The following is a 12,154-nucleotide window of genomic DNA, read 5'->3' as shown; positions in this document are numbered from 1 at the left end:
TCTTCTCTCTCTTTTTCCCCCATCCTCATCGCTCCCTGAGGATGCATTTCAGATTCCTCATTCTCCCTGTCCCACCAAGCTCAGCGCCGTGAAGCTTGACACACGTTTCCTTTAGAAACATGTTACTGGGTGAATGATTGTTACTGGAATATTTCCAAACATTTGTTTAGCCCATTTAATGCAACCAAATTGCATTTGATGTAATCAAATATACGTTACTTGTTCCTCCAAATTACTCTCTAGATTCTAGAAGCTTATAAAGCGTTCTGGTGGAACTTGCACTACGGCCGCTCCCACAGTGGAGGGACGAGCACCCAGCTTGCACTGCCGGGAAGGAAGGGGAAGGAAGGGAAGGGGTCGTGAGAGCAGCTCCTCTCGCAGAGGTGGAGAGGAGAGGTGTGCGGGGATCTCCAGGGCTCAGGTTCAAATGAGATTCTGGTGCGGTGGGTCTGGGAGGAGCCTGAGCCTCTGCGTTTCCCGCAGGCTGGCAGACGAGGAGGATGCTGCTGTCCGGGCGGGGAGCAGCCTTTGCCCAGTGAGGCACTGGAGGGCTGCAGCCCCCTGCCGCAGCCCTGTCTCCTCTCAAAGGCTCCTGGGCCTGGAGTTCGTCATAGAGCGGGAGTTTTTTGGAGTAAGGAATGAAGGAAGAAAACGTACTGAGTATATCTGCTCTTATTCCACATTCTCGCACATAGCGCCTCATTTAATCTTTGCAGCAACCTATGAAGTAGAGGTAGTTATTATTCACATTTTGCAAACAGGGGAGACGAACTGTTTCCCCAGGAGGCACTATGTTGCTGCCTTCGTGAGGTTTCCTTCAGCCTGTCCCTTTCTTCCAGATCAGAGTACTGGGGAGGAGAGGGTCCCAAGCACCTGGGAGCCCCAGGGGTGGGAAGGGGAAGCAGGACCCCCAAAGTCACACATCACACCTGCTGTCACTTAAACCTGTTAGCTGGACAAGGCAGGATTAGGAGGGAAAGGCTGAACTGGTCCAGGACAGAGATCCCCAAAAGGAAAAAGAGCCGAAGAGGAAGAGGAAGGAGGAGACATTCAGCTGCAGCTGTGGCTGGGGGCCTGGGAGAGGCCAGCTGTCATGCCCCAGGCTCTGGGAGCCAGGCAGCCCAGCAGTGGGTCCTTAACCCAGGCTGGTAACTGAAGGTGTCAGGGAGAGGAGACTCTGTGGTTTCAGCTCCCTGGAACCTGCCTGTTTCCCAGGAGAGAAGTGCTGAGCAGTCCCAGGGCCACATCTCTGCCTCCAGTCCCACAGGAGGGGAAGCGGAGGTGGGAAGTCAGATACTCGGTCAGGGATAGCATCATGGGGAGAAAACGCTTCTCGGCAATAGCTGCACGAACAGAAGCAGTGGTTCCAGCAGTGATGAGCTTTCGGAGAGGTGTGCAGACTCTGAAAACATCGTCAGCAGTAATGAGCAGAAAGCTTCTCTATATTGCCCAATATCCTCTTAAGCTGTGACTTCAAATCATTGCTGTCACATTGAAGCAACGAGAAAGCAGCCAAGCCACTGCCTCCCAGCTATCCATCTCTTTAGCGGGATAAATGCTCGCAGGGGAATGTCAGTTATTAAAGACATGATTTAACTGCCCTTTGCAGCAGCCCTGGCCCCGTGACAAGGCAGAGCCCTGGACAGGCGTCCACCATCGGCGCAGAGGGGCGTGAGAACCTGCATACGTTTCCTAGTCTCACGCAGTCCATGCAACGTGCTTCACTTTGGGTCACCAAAATGTGTGTGGGTTTTCCCCACACACCAAGCAATTCCCCAGTGGACACCAGCGGGGTGTCCTGTAAGGTATATAGCTCAACTCTGACACGACTAGGGAGCGTCAGACCCCACGCTTGAGGGCTCAGCCCCCCAAGACTGCCCCCTACTTCAGATACCAGCCACGAGTCCCCAGGTTGTGACCTGCGCTTCTGACTGAATGGCTACCAATCAGAGTTGCCTCAGCCCCTTCCTCGAGTTCTTAGTTTGCTAGTGCAGCTCCCAGAACTCAGGGAAACGTTTGACTTACGTTTACCCCTTTACTGTAAAGGGTGTTACAGAGGAAACAGATGAGCCACCACATGAAGAGATACAGGGGCCAGGTTTGAAAGGGTCCAGAACACTGGAGCCTCCATCCCTGTGGAGCTGGACTGCGCCACCCTCCCTGCACCTGGGATGTGTTCCTGTTCACTGACCCCAAAGCTCTCCACACCCTGTCCTTTGGGGGTTTTATGGAGGTTTCATTACATAGGCACGACTGATGACATCATTGGCTGTTGGTGACGATTCAACCTTTGCCCCCTCTCCCCTCTTGGTGGTGGCCCTGACAGTTCCAACCCTCTAATCATGGGATTGGTTCCCCTGGCAACCAGCCCCCATGCAGAGGCTATCCAGAAGCCCACCCCCCACCAGTCGTTAGCATACAAAAAGGCAGTTATCACTGTGGTAATTCCAAGCGTTTTAGGAGCTGCATTCCGGGACAAAGACCAAATATATATTTCCTCTTACAAATCATAGTCTCATAACAGGAATCTCTGGATCTGACAGATGTTTAGTGGCAAACCCATTTACAATGTGTGCATCAAACACACTACAATCTAAGGAACTGAAGAAATAACAGTAGGTGACATTTATTTACACTGCTGTTTGCCAGACACCGGAAGGTTTACATGCATTTGCTCATTGAGTCCTCCAAGCAACTGTGTGATTCAGGAACCAATTAACTGGAGAAAAAAGCGGAGGTGCAGAGAGGTTGGCTGGCTTGCCTGGAGTCACACAGCCGGGAGGTGCAGAGGTGGTCGGCGTGGGTGGTCTAGCTTGGAGTCTGTGCCTCAGTCAGCCCTGGGCTGGCCAGAGTGGGGTGAGGGCAGGCAGGGAAGGTGTGAGAGGAGGGCAGGAGCTGCGTCAGACAGGCCTGCCAGGGCCCAAGGAGGGATTTTATTTCAAGTTTGTTGTGAAGCTGGGGAAGGTTTGAAGCAAAGGAGAGGCAGGAGCAGATCTGGGTTCAGGGTCAGCCTTGCAGCCAAACACCCTCCCCACCCCCTGACACACACACACACACACACACATACACGCCCACAAGTGCTGACACTTCGAGGGGGACTTGGCCATGAGACTGAGCCAGCATGCCACCAGTAGTGACCCATATGGTTCCACTTCTCCTCTTGCGCTTGGATTTGAGTTGGAGAAATGGCAGTAAGGAGAAGCCGGCACAAAGCAGGAGAAAGTGTAAGGTCTTGATCCCTGCCCAGGGACCAGGGGACCCAGGCCACGGGCTTTGGAGAAGGAGCCCAGCACCCACCACCTAATGGTGGAGGCTCCACTTCCCCAGCCAGGGCGGCCCTTCCAGCATGACCTCCCGCTGGCTTCAGGACAGCTTCCCAGCTTTCCTTAGCTGGGCAGCTGCAGTGACACAAAGATCCCTGTCCAGCAACTTTCATTTCCTCTCAGGAAAAGCGTTAGAGGGACTTTGGGAACAGATGTGGAAAGCTGCCTCTTTCTTCTCCACAGCCTGGCACGGGGCAGCTGCATTCCAGACTGTGGGCCGGGCACCTACTTCGACTCGGAGCTGATCAGATGCGGGGAATGCCATCACACCTGCCGCACCTGCGTGGGTGAGTCGGCCGCCTGCTTTTGTCTCCTTGCAGGGACAGGCATGGATAGGCTATCTTGAAACCGGGAAAGCTCTAGGACTTCATGGGCTTCTTCATTTATTGCAGCATTAAAACACTCCAAAGCAAAACAAAACACAAAGGCCCCACGTGGGGGGGGGGGGAAATGGGGATTTAATGTTTAATAGGTACGGTTTCGGTTTGGTAAGATGAAGAAAGTTCTAGAGATGGATGGTGGTGATCGTTGCATAACATTGGGACTGTACTTAATGCCACTGAATTGTATACTCAGAAATGGTTAAGATGGTACATTTTGTGTTATGTATGTTTTACCACAATTTCAAAAATTTCAAACAAAAACCCAAATAATGAAAGGGCCCGCTTTGAACAGCAGCCTGGGTTTCTGGCGTTAGAGACCCAGCCAGGCAGCGGTGAACAGGGTGACAGATGCTCGACTGCTGGGGGCCGCCTTGTCTGGTGCTCAGCGACTCCGAGAGGCAGAGAGGAATCCAGATGGGAGTGGGGATGTTTTAAAACATAGCCTTAGTGTTTTGTACCTTTCCACGCTTATTCTGAACATTTTATTCAAAGAGGAAAAGACTTCTATAAACAACTTATACGTTTTACAATTCCCCACAAAGATGACAGCACAGATGTCTCCCAGGCACAGCTTTTATGCAGCAAAGTGGAGAATTCATTTGTTTTATTGGGTTTTATTTTGCACAGTTCTTTGCACAGGTAAGTTGAAGCACATCATGAGTTTGTGGGCTCAGATACGTTTGGGTTAAGTTGTCTCCTCGTAGCTCTTCTTCCTGCTCCCGGCACTTTGGTCCATTCTCAGAAACTCACGTGAGATCGAGCTTTTGCAGCAGTCCCTGCTGCCGTGATACTGTTCTCATCAGAAATGCCACCTGGTGCGGCCATGAGAGCCCCATGTCACCGTTTGCTATGCGGTCCCAGAGTAGACATGCCTGAGAAGCCAAGGCTGTGGCTTCAAGTGATGACTGGGGCCGACCCCAGGCCACCTGTGGGACAGGTGCCCTCCTCAGTTCCCTCTTGGGACAGCCCCAAAAGGCACCAGGCCCAGCATTTGGAAGGGTTCTACCTGCTGACAGCTCAGCAGTGTCCCTAGCAGTTTGCCCTGTTGCCTTTTTATATAACATTTTTCTGCTTTTTTTTTTTTTTTTTTTTTTTTTTAAGAGACAGGATCTTGCAATGTTGCCCAGGCTGGCTTTGAACTCCTGGGCTCAGATGACTCTCCCTGCCTCAGGCTCCTGAGTAGCTGGGACTTCAAGTGCACACCACCAAGCCCAGCTCTATCATTTTTATTCTTTGTTTCTTTGACTTGTTAGCCCAGGTTGACGAAGAAGCATTGCTGATGTTGATTATTTAAATTTCATAGTCACTTGAACTCATAACATTCAGGCACATGGTTTTATAACTAATTGTTTTGATTTCAGTAATTCCATTTACTTTCCTTTCTCCAAGCCCCCAGACTTCCTGATGGCAAAAAGCTTTATAGAGTCACTTGGAGGTTTTCTCATCTCAATCCGGTGACTTCTTTGTCACTTCAGGTGTTTAATTCAACAGTGTGCAAGTCTAAACCTCTTGGGGTGGGGGCAGGGGTCTCCCCTCCTCCCCATGCCCTCCACCTGGTTCTCTCTAAGCTCCTGGAAGCATGTACATCCATGCCCAGGTGGCCACCAGGGGGAGAGACCCACTCCCCCGCTCCAAGTCACCTGGGGGCTTCTTGCTCCATGTCAGGTGTGGGCCTCGTTGGAGGCAGCTGTTCCCAGCCACCCACTCGCTGTGCCCTAGAGACCCACCTGGCCTTCCCCTCTCTCCTCCCACCAGGTGATCACTGCTGCCCACCACCCGCTCAGGGACCTGGACAGGGTTGTGGGCAGGAGCAAGGGCAGGTATAAGTGCCTGGTGGCATCCTCAGAGCAGAGTGTGGTGGCATCTGTCCCCACCCTGAGCCCTCAGTGTCCTGGTGCTCTTGGCAGGAGACTCAATGAGGATGAGCCTCTCGTCCTTCTGCAGTCCAGGTGCGCAGAGGTTGTGATGCTTGGGGGTGGCCTGTCCACCGTGGGTTGATGTAGTGGACCTGCGGGACTCGACTTCCCCAGCCGGTGGGGCACATGCACGTGGGCACACGCACACCAAGTCAAGGGGCAGTGGCCAGGCACTTGTGAGGGTCAGCCCTCGCTCCTGGGCATCCAGTGCCTGAGAGAGCATGACCTGAAATAGCAAAAACACTGCAACAGGCTGAGAGAGAGAGACAGAGAGAGAGCGCGCGCGTGCGCAAAAGAAAAGAAAATGTTTTCTATCTTAGTACCTGCAGTGGCATGTTTTTCCTACTTTTTGAACAAGGACAACATGTTTTCACTTTGTACTGGGCCCACAAATGATATAGCGAGTCCTGTATAAGCATAACCCATTTTGCTATTATTGTTACGAGCGTGGGTGCTTTTAAAGCGTTCAAAGCCTATAAAGACTTGTGACTTAATGGAATCCTTAAAAGACTTTCACTGAGTTCTAAAATTCATAAGTTTTAATAGTTGTAAAAGTAGTTTACTTAGAAAATGTATGTTTAATAAGCTTTATTATTGTAGTAAAATACACATAACGTAAAATTTACCATCTTGACCATTTTTAGGTGTACAGTTTGGTGGCATTAAGTGTGTTCGCATTGTTATGCAACCATCTCACACCATCTCCAGAGCTTTTTCATCTTCCCAAATCAATGCGTTTAACTTTTAAGTTTCATAAATTGAGCATGAAACTAAGTACACACAAGAACGAGCGGCCCTAGTGTTGGAGGTGGGGCAGAGGGGGTGACGGGGTTCGGCAGGTGAGGCACGAGCAGAAGGACAGTGGCGGGCACCGCACAGCTCCCGAGGCCCGACGCGGAGTGATGCCTGCCGTGAGCACCCACCCGCCACACCTGACCTGTGAACACCCCCACCCTGGAGATCTGCCATGGGGAGAGGTGGGATTGGCCAAAGCATGAGAGCAACTTCCACTCTAGAACAACACAAACCAGACAGAATGCTATGGGGGGCAGCTCTTCCACTGCACCGCAGGAAAAGGGGAGGATGCCCTACCTGGAGACGCTGGTCCATCACAGAAGCCCCATCACCCCAAAGGGCTGCGCTTCTGCCTCCTGCTTAAAATCCTGTGGCCTCCTCGGCTTCATTCTTCCTGGCTATCAAAGGAGGAGCTCGGAATCCCCTCCCAGGCTTACAGCTGTGGTTCTAAGATATGGACCAAGCCCCAGAGCCCTGAGCCTTGTGCCTGGGGACCCCGGGCTCCAGAACCTTTCTAGGATCTTCCCTTGACACAAGGAGAGGCCCCAGCTTGGTCCAGACTTACTCCGGGAGGAAGAGATACCACTGCATTAGCTGCCAGGCCCCCACCTAAGACCATAATCAAATTAAGTGGGTGGGGCAAAGGTTTCCCCAGGCACTGTGATTGTCACAGAGCTTCTGAGATGGTTCCCTGCCACATCTAACCCTCTAGGCTGCCAGCCATGGCACCTCACTGCCTCTCTGACATCCCAGCAGGTGCTCCCTGGGGACATCTGGCCCAGAGGAGGCACTCAGTCTAGTCACTGTGGTCCAGCATCTGGCCTGGGCGGACAAGTCCTCCTCTGACTCTGGGCCAAGCCAAAGGTTTTCCTCTGTGACTCTGGATCCTTCCTTCAGAGGTTTTGTCTCTTCTGGTCGCTCCTCCCTGCCCCATGAGCCCTTTGTCATTTTTCTCCTCTGTTGGTAAAAATCTTTAATTTCCCCCATGTCACCTTCCCCAGTGTTCTGTCAAAATGCAAGCCACAGATGCAATTTTAAGTTGCCTAGTAACTACATCTTAAAAAGTAAAAAGAAACAGGCAAAAATAATTTTAGCAACATATCTTATTTAACCTAATGCATCTAAAATATTACCATTTCAACATGTAGCCATATAAAAAATCAACAAGCTGTTGTACATCCTTTTTTAGACGAAGACTTTGAAACCCAGTGCGTATGGAAGGTGTGCTCACAGCACATGTCAGTGTGGCACAGCCACATTTCAAGTGCTCAAAGCCACACGTGGCTGGCACATGGCTATGCACTGGCTCTAGCAGAAGCGGGCCCAGGCCCCGTGGGAAAGGAAGTGTTTGGAATCGGGGCCGATCACCGAGGCACGGGCTGTGGGGAGGTGTGCTCCCCGCTGAGATCGGCTCATGCCTTCCATGTCCCCTTCTGAGACACGGGGATGGGGATGCCCACCTCCTGGGAGTGGGTGAAGACAGCCCAGCCCTCGGCAGGCACTTGGGAAATGCCAGCTGTGCTACTGGCCTCAGGTGGTACCCTGGCTCTCCCAGGGCGCTGCAGCGGGCCTGGACCACAGTCACCAGTGGCTGTCCCTGTCATCTGCTTCTTTTCCTGCACCTCTCAGGGCCCAGCAGAGAAGAATGTATCCACTGTGCGAAAAACTTTCACTTCCAAGACTGGAAATGTGTGCCAACCTGTGGTGAGGGGTTCTACCCAGAGGAGATGCCGGGTTTGCCCCACAAAGTGTGTCGAAGGTATGGTCTTCCCGGCTCAGACCCACACTGCTGGGGATTGGTGGTCAGCTGTGTCCAGCGAGGGCACGGCCAGAGAGCCGAGTCTGGTGGCACTTTCCCCAGGGGCCGGGGGAGGGGCTGCTGCAGGGAAGCAGAGAAGCCAGGTGCCTGCCCCTGGGAGCTCACTCCCCAGTGCGGACTCCACGGGGTTCCCTGACCTGTGCCCCAGCCCAGGGTGCATCTTTCCCACTGGTGGTCATCAGGAAAACCATGTTTCGAGTTTCAAAAAAAATTTTTTAATGAGATATTTAGAGAAAGTAAAAAGATCCCAACAGTCTGCTCATTCTAAGGCCATTTCCTATGCAGTCCGTGTGCATGTACTTTAACCCTTCTCACCCTCCTCGCACGTTTCCCCCACGTGCCCCACACTCCGCCGTTCTTACCTGGTGGCTCTGGGCCTTGTAGTCTTCCCTTTTGTTGTTGGACATGGGCCGTTAAAGGAGAAGCCATTTGCTTTGGTGCCCTCGTGTCTTGCTGAACGTTGCCCTGTGTCGGGACATCACAACCCAGAGCCCAGGCACAGGGCAGGGCAGCTCCAGCTGGGGACGTGGCAGCACCAGCAGATTCACCCCACGCAGGAGTCCACCTCCCAGGTTGTGCATGAGAACTGCTGTGGGTTGTAACCTATTCCCTTAAAAACAAACAAACAAAACCCTATGAGAGACCACTAAGTTCTTGCACTTATGTGACCCACAAAAAAGGGGTCTGGTGGGGGTATGTACCTGTGCAAGGATCAGCCCCATCTACTGACTTGAAGTAGGAAATTTGCCACCCGCCTGCAAGGTGCAGCCTTGCTGCGTCCTGCGCAGGGCCGTGGACACAGGTGTCTGAAGTAAACCTTTCATTTTTAACCAGCCAGCTGGTTTGCAGATAATTAAGTACAGCAACCCAGGGAGAACTTAGAATCAAACAGTGTTAATCACTGCCATTTGTCAAACGCCCTGGAGTTCAGGGGATGCTGAGTATGCACACAACTGTGCAGCTGGACCCCCTCGGGCACCCAGAGGTGTTGGCATCCCCTGCCCCCAGGAGGCAGGAGGCAGGCAGCCCCACAAACCTCTCCTTGGGCACTGGAGGATGGGAGTTCCTGGGTACTCGTTTCCACGGGAGGGGAAGCTGTCAGCCCAGGCTGGGCCAGGACTGTCTGGGAGGAGCCGGGATTGTAGGGCATCTCCCCACCTCCCTGGCGCACATGCTAGAAAGGAGGCTCAGCCTGGTGGGCGGCAGCAGCCCCTCCGGTCAGCTCCAGAGTCAGGTTTGTCACGTCCCTGGGTAGAGTCTGGCCCTGACCCCAAGCCTACAGTCATCACAGCCCGGCAGCTGCTGGAGGGAGCATGTGTGAGCTGGGTGCCAGTGGCCAGCAGGGCTGTCCTCCCATCCCGGGCACACTGCTACCACCTGGGCATGGCTGTCTCCGCCCTCCCAGGGCAATATGAGGGCGGATAGGAGGAAGGACATGCAAACACATGGCCCATGTCTCAGGTCATCATGGAGGACACAGTTGCAGCCTCTCAACAGAGGACCAAACCTGAGGGGGCCAGGATGAGGTCCCAGGAGGGTAGGAGGGCTCCAGGAAGGGTGCCCAGAGCGGTGGGGCCTCTTCCCCGAGCTGCAGCAGGAACCGTATCTTCCCACAGGTGTGACGAGAACTGCTTGAGCTGTGAAGGCTCCAGCAGGAATTGCAGCAGGTGCAAGGCAGGCTTCACACAGCTGGGGACCTCCTGCATCACCAACCACACGTGCAGCAACGGTGAGCACCGGCAGGGTGACAGGCCCTCAGCCTCCCTCAGCACAGTTGTCCAAAAAGATGCACATGTGCCCCAAGGGCCCTGCTGGCCCAGCCCAGGTGTTCTCCCTAGACCCCTCCCATGCCAGCCCCTATACCCCCCTTGTGAATTCCCCCAGGTCACTTAGACTTAGCAAGAGCCCCTGTGCACGGGGTGCCACCTCTGCCACACTGGGCTTGCGCAGTCAAGCACATTGTAGAAGGGGGAGTCCAGGGGCTGCCGGGGTGCCACCAGCCTCCCTCTCTGTCCCCCCTACCCAGTGTACCACAGCAAAGTGGAAGGATGGAAACAATCTTAACTGGCCCGAAAGCTGATCTTTCCCTCCTTTTTCCTTCCTGACGCGGGGCCCCAGCTGACGAGACGTTCTGTGAGATGGTGAAGTCCAACCGGCTCTGCGAACGGAAGCTCTTCATTCAGTTCTGCTGCCGCACGTGCCTGCTGGCTGGGTAGGGGCACCTGGCCGCCCATCTGTCCGTCCACCTTCCTCCAGACTACTGGCCAGTCAGGGGCGGCGCCCTGCATCTGACAGCTTTATCTGCCCAGGAGCAAGGTCCTTCTGCAGCTTCTCTGGGCACCCAAGCCAGGTGGGTGGTGGCCCTTTAGGAGGTGTTCCCAAAACGGTGATATCCTCTCAAACACTGCTTGCTGGCTACAGTCTTCTGGTAAACTCTAAACAGGAACAAAATGAATTCTGGGAATCCACAGCTCCGGCTTCGGAGCAGCTTCTGGGACCATAAGTTTACTGAATCTTCAAGACCAAAGCTGAAAGGAAAGATGCTTGGCAGAACACGTCACTCTTCTCCCCGTGCTTTTGTGCAGCTCCATAGTAAATCTCACTGGCCTGGCCAGCGAGCCCTGGGCCATCCTCATGCGTGACAAAGGGCCAGCAGTCCACCTGCTCATCTCCTGCCACCAAGCAGTCTAGGGGACGGTTTGGTCAGACTGTAAATAAAATAGGTTTGAGGGCCTGAAAGGTATGACCACTGGGGACGGAGCATCTATTTCTACATAATCGGCTGCTTCTGAAACCGCAGCAGTGGCTTAGAAAGTCAAATGCCAAACCCAAATCGGAAGGTTCCTTCTCTGCAGCATTCTCCCTTGAGTGAGCCGCGCTCTCCTTGGTACTGTGTTCTACCTGTGTCTCCAGGAGTCTTAGGGGGTGAGCGCTCACCTCTACCTGATGCAGAGCCTTCTGAGGAGGGTGCTAAGGAGACACCGAGCAATTCCTCTTAACAAAATGTAAGCCCAGCCTGCGAATTGTTAATCACCCGTCACGTCCCACGTTATGGAATTGCTTCTAAGGTACACTTGGCCTCTGCCCTCCGGAGACCTGCTCTTAAGGTGGACGCTTCTGTGTCTGTGTAAATTACGAGCCTACGGGACACAGTCAGATTGATTCTGCCAAACCTGTGTAGGCATTTTATAAGCTACATGTTCTGATTTTTACCAATATTAATTATTTTGACAAATGTTTCATATATTTTCATTGAAGTGCACAGATCTGCTTGAACAATTCCCTGTATGACGGGAGTAACATTTGCCTTAAATTTTTTCGACCTCGTCTTTCTCCATATTGTCCTGCTCCTCTCTGTGACCACAGCGCATTGGCCTTGTCCCCATGAGCTGGAGAGAACCCAGCTGTTGTTCATCAAGTCCACAACGCCGAAAGAGAAATCGACAAAGCAAATACAATGTTAACCCTAAATTAATAAAAGAGTTAACATCCCACGGCATAGGAGCCTGTATTTCTTTCCAAGGCACAAAAAAATTAAACATGAGTGCTGACCAAAGTGTGAAACGGACATTGCTTTATTCGTGGTTTGGGGATCTGATGTCATTATGTGGAAGGTCGTCTTTAGCAAGCGTCAGTGTAACAAAGCAGTGGGGGAAATTCCAGAGTTCCAACCCCAGGACATCCTCTTCAGGCCTCAAAGGCCTGCTTGGGTGGAGGGTCTAGAGCCCCCCCAGATATAGGAACACCTTCTATCTGTCAAGGAGGAGCCCTCCACAGCCCAGACTGCAAACCTCTTCACCTGTAGCTGCCAAGCATGATTTAATTAGGTCACAGCTTGTCTTTCGCACAGTGACTGCAATCCCTGCACCCAGGGCTTATGTGCTGCATGGGATTTTTACCGTGGCCTCTCTGTGACGT

General features: G+C 52.9%; 1 protein-coding gene across 3 annotated transcripts in view; it reads left to right on the top strand.

The window, feature by feature from the left end:
* The window catches only part of PCSK6 (proprotein convertase subtilisin/kexin type 6), a 159,209-nt gene extending 147,344 nt beyond the window's left edge, over positions 1-11,865 (top strand). For 2 of the 3 annotated variants that reach the window (XM_069466679.1, XM_069466678.1), the window contains 4 exons: positions 3,507-3,610; positions 8,047-8,176; positions 9,853-9,965; positions 10,355-11,865. In XM_069466679.1, coding sequence (XP_069322780.1) covers positions 3,507-3,610; positions 8,047-8,176; positions 9,853-9,965; positions 10,355-10,452 — 445 coding nt within the window. In that variant the 3' untranslated portion in view covers positions 10,453-11,865. The remainder of the gene's footprint in view (positions 1-3,506; positions 3,611-8,046; positions 8,177-9,852; positions 9,966-10,354) is intronic. The other variant, XM_069466677.1, reaches the window with a different exon arrangement.
* Positions 11,866-12,154: the final 289 nt, after the last annotated feature.

The sequence above is a fragment of the Eulemur rufifrons genome, chromosome 3, assembly GCF_041146395.1.
Source record: "Eulemur rufifrons isolate Redbay chromosome 3, OSU_ERuf_1, whole genome shotgun sequence".
Lineage (NCBI taxonomy): Eukaryota > Metazoa > Chordata > Mammalia > Primates > Lemuridae > Eulemur > Eulemur rufifrons.
The sequence above is the reverse complement of the archived record's forward strand: the minus strand, read 5'-3'. Positions and strand labels throughout refer to the sequence as shown.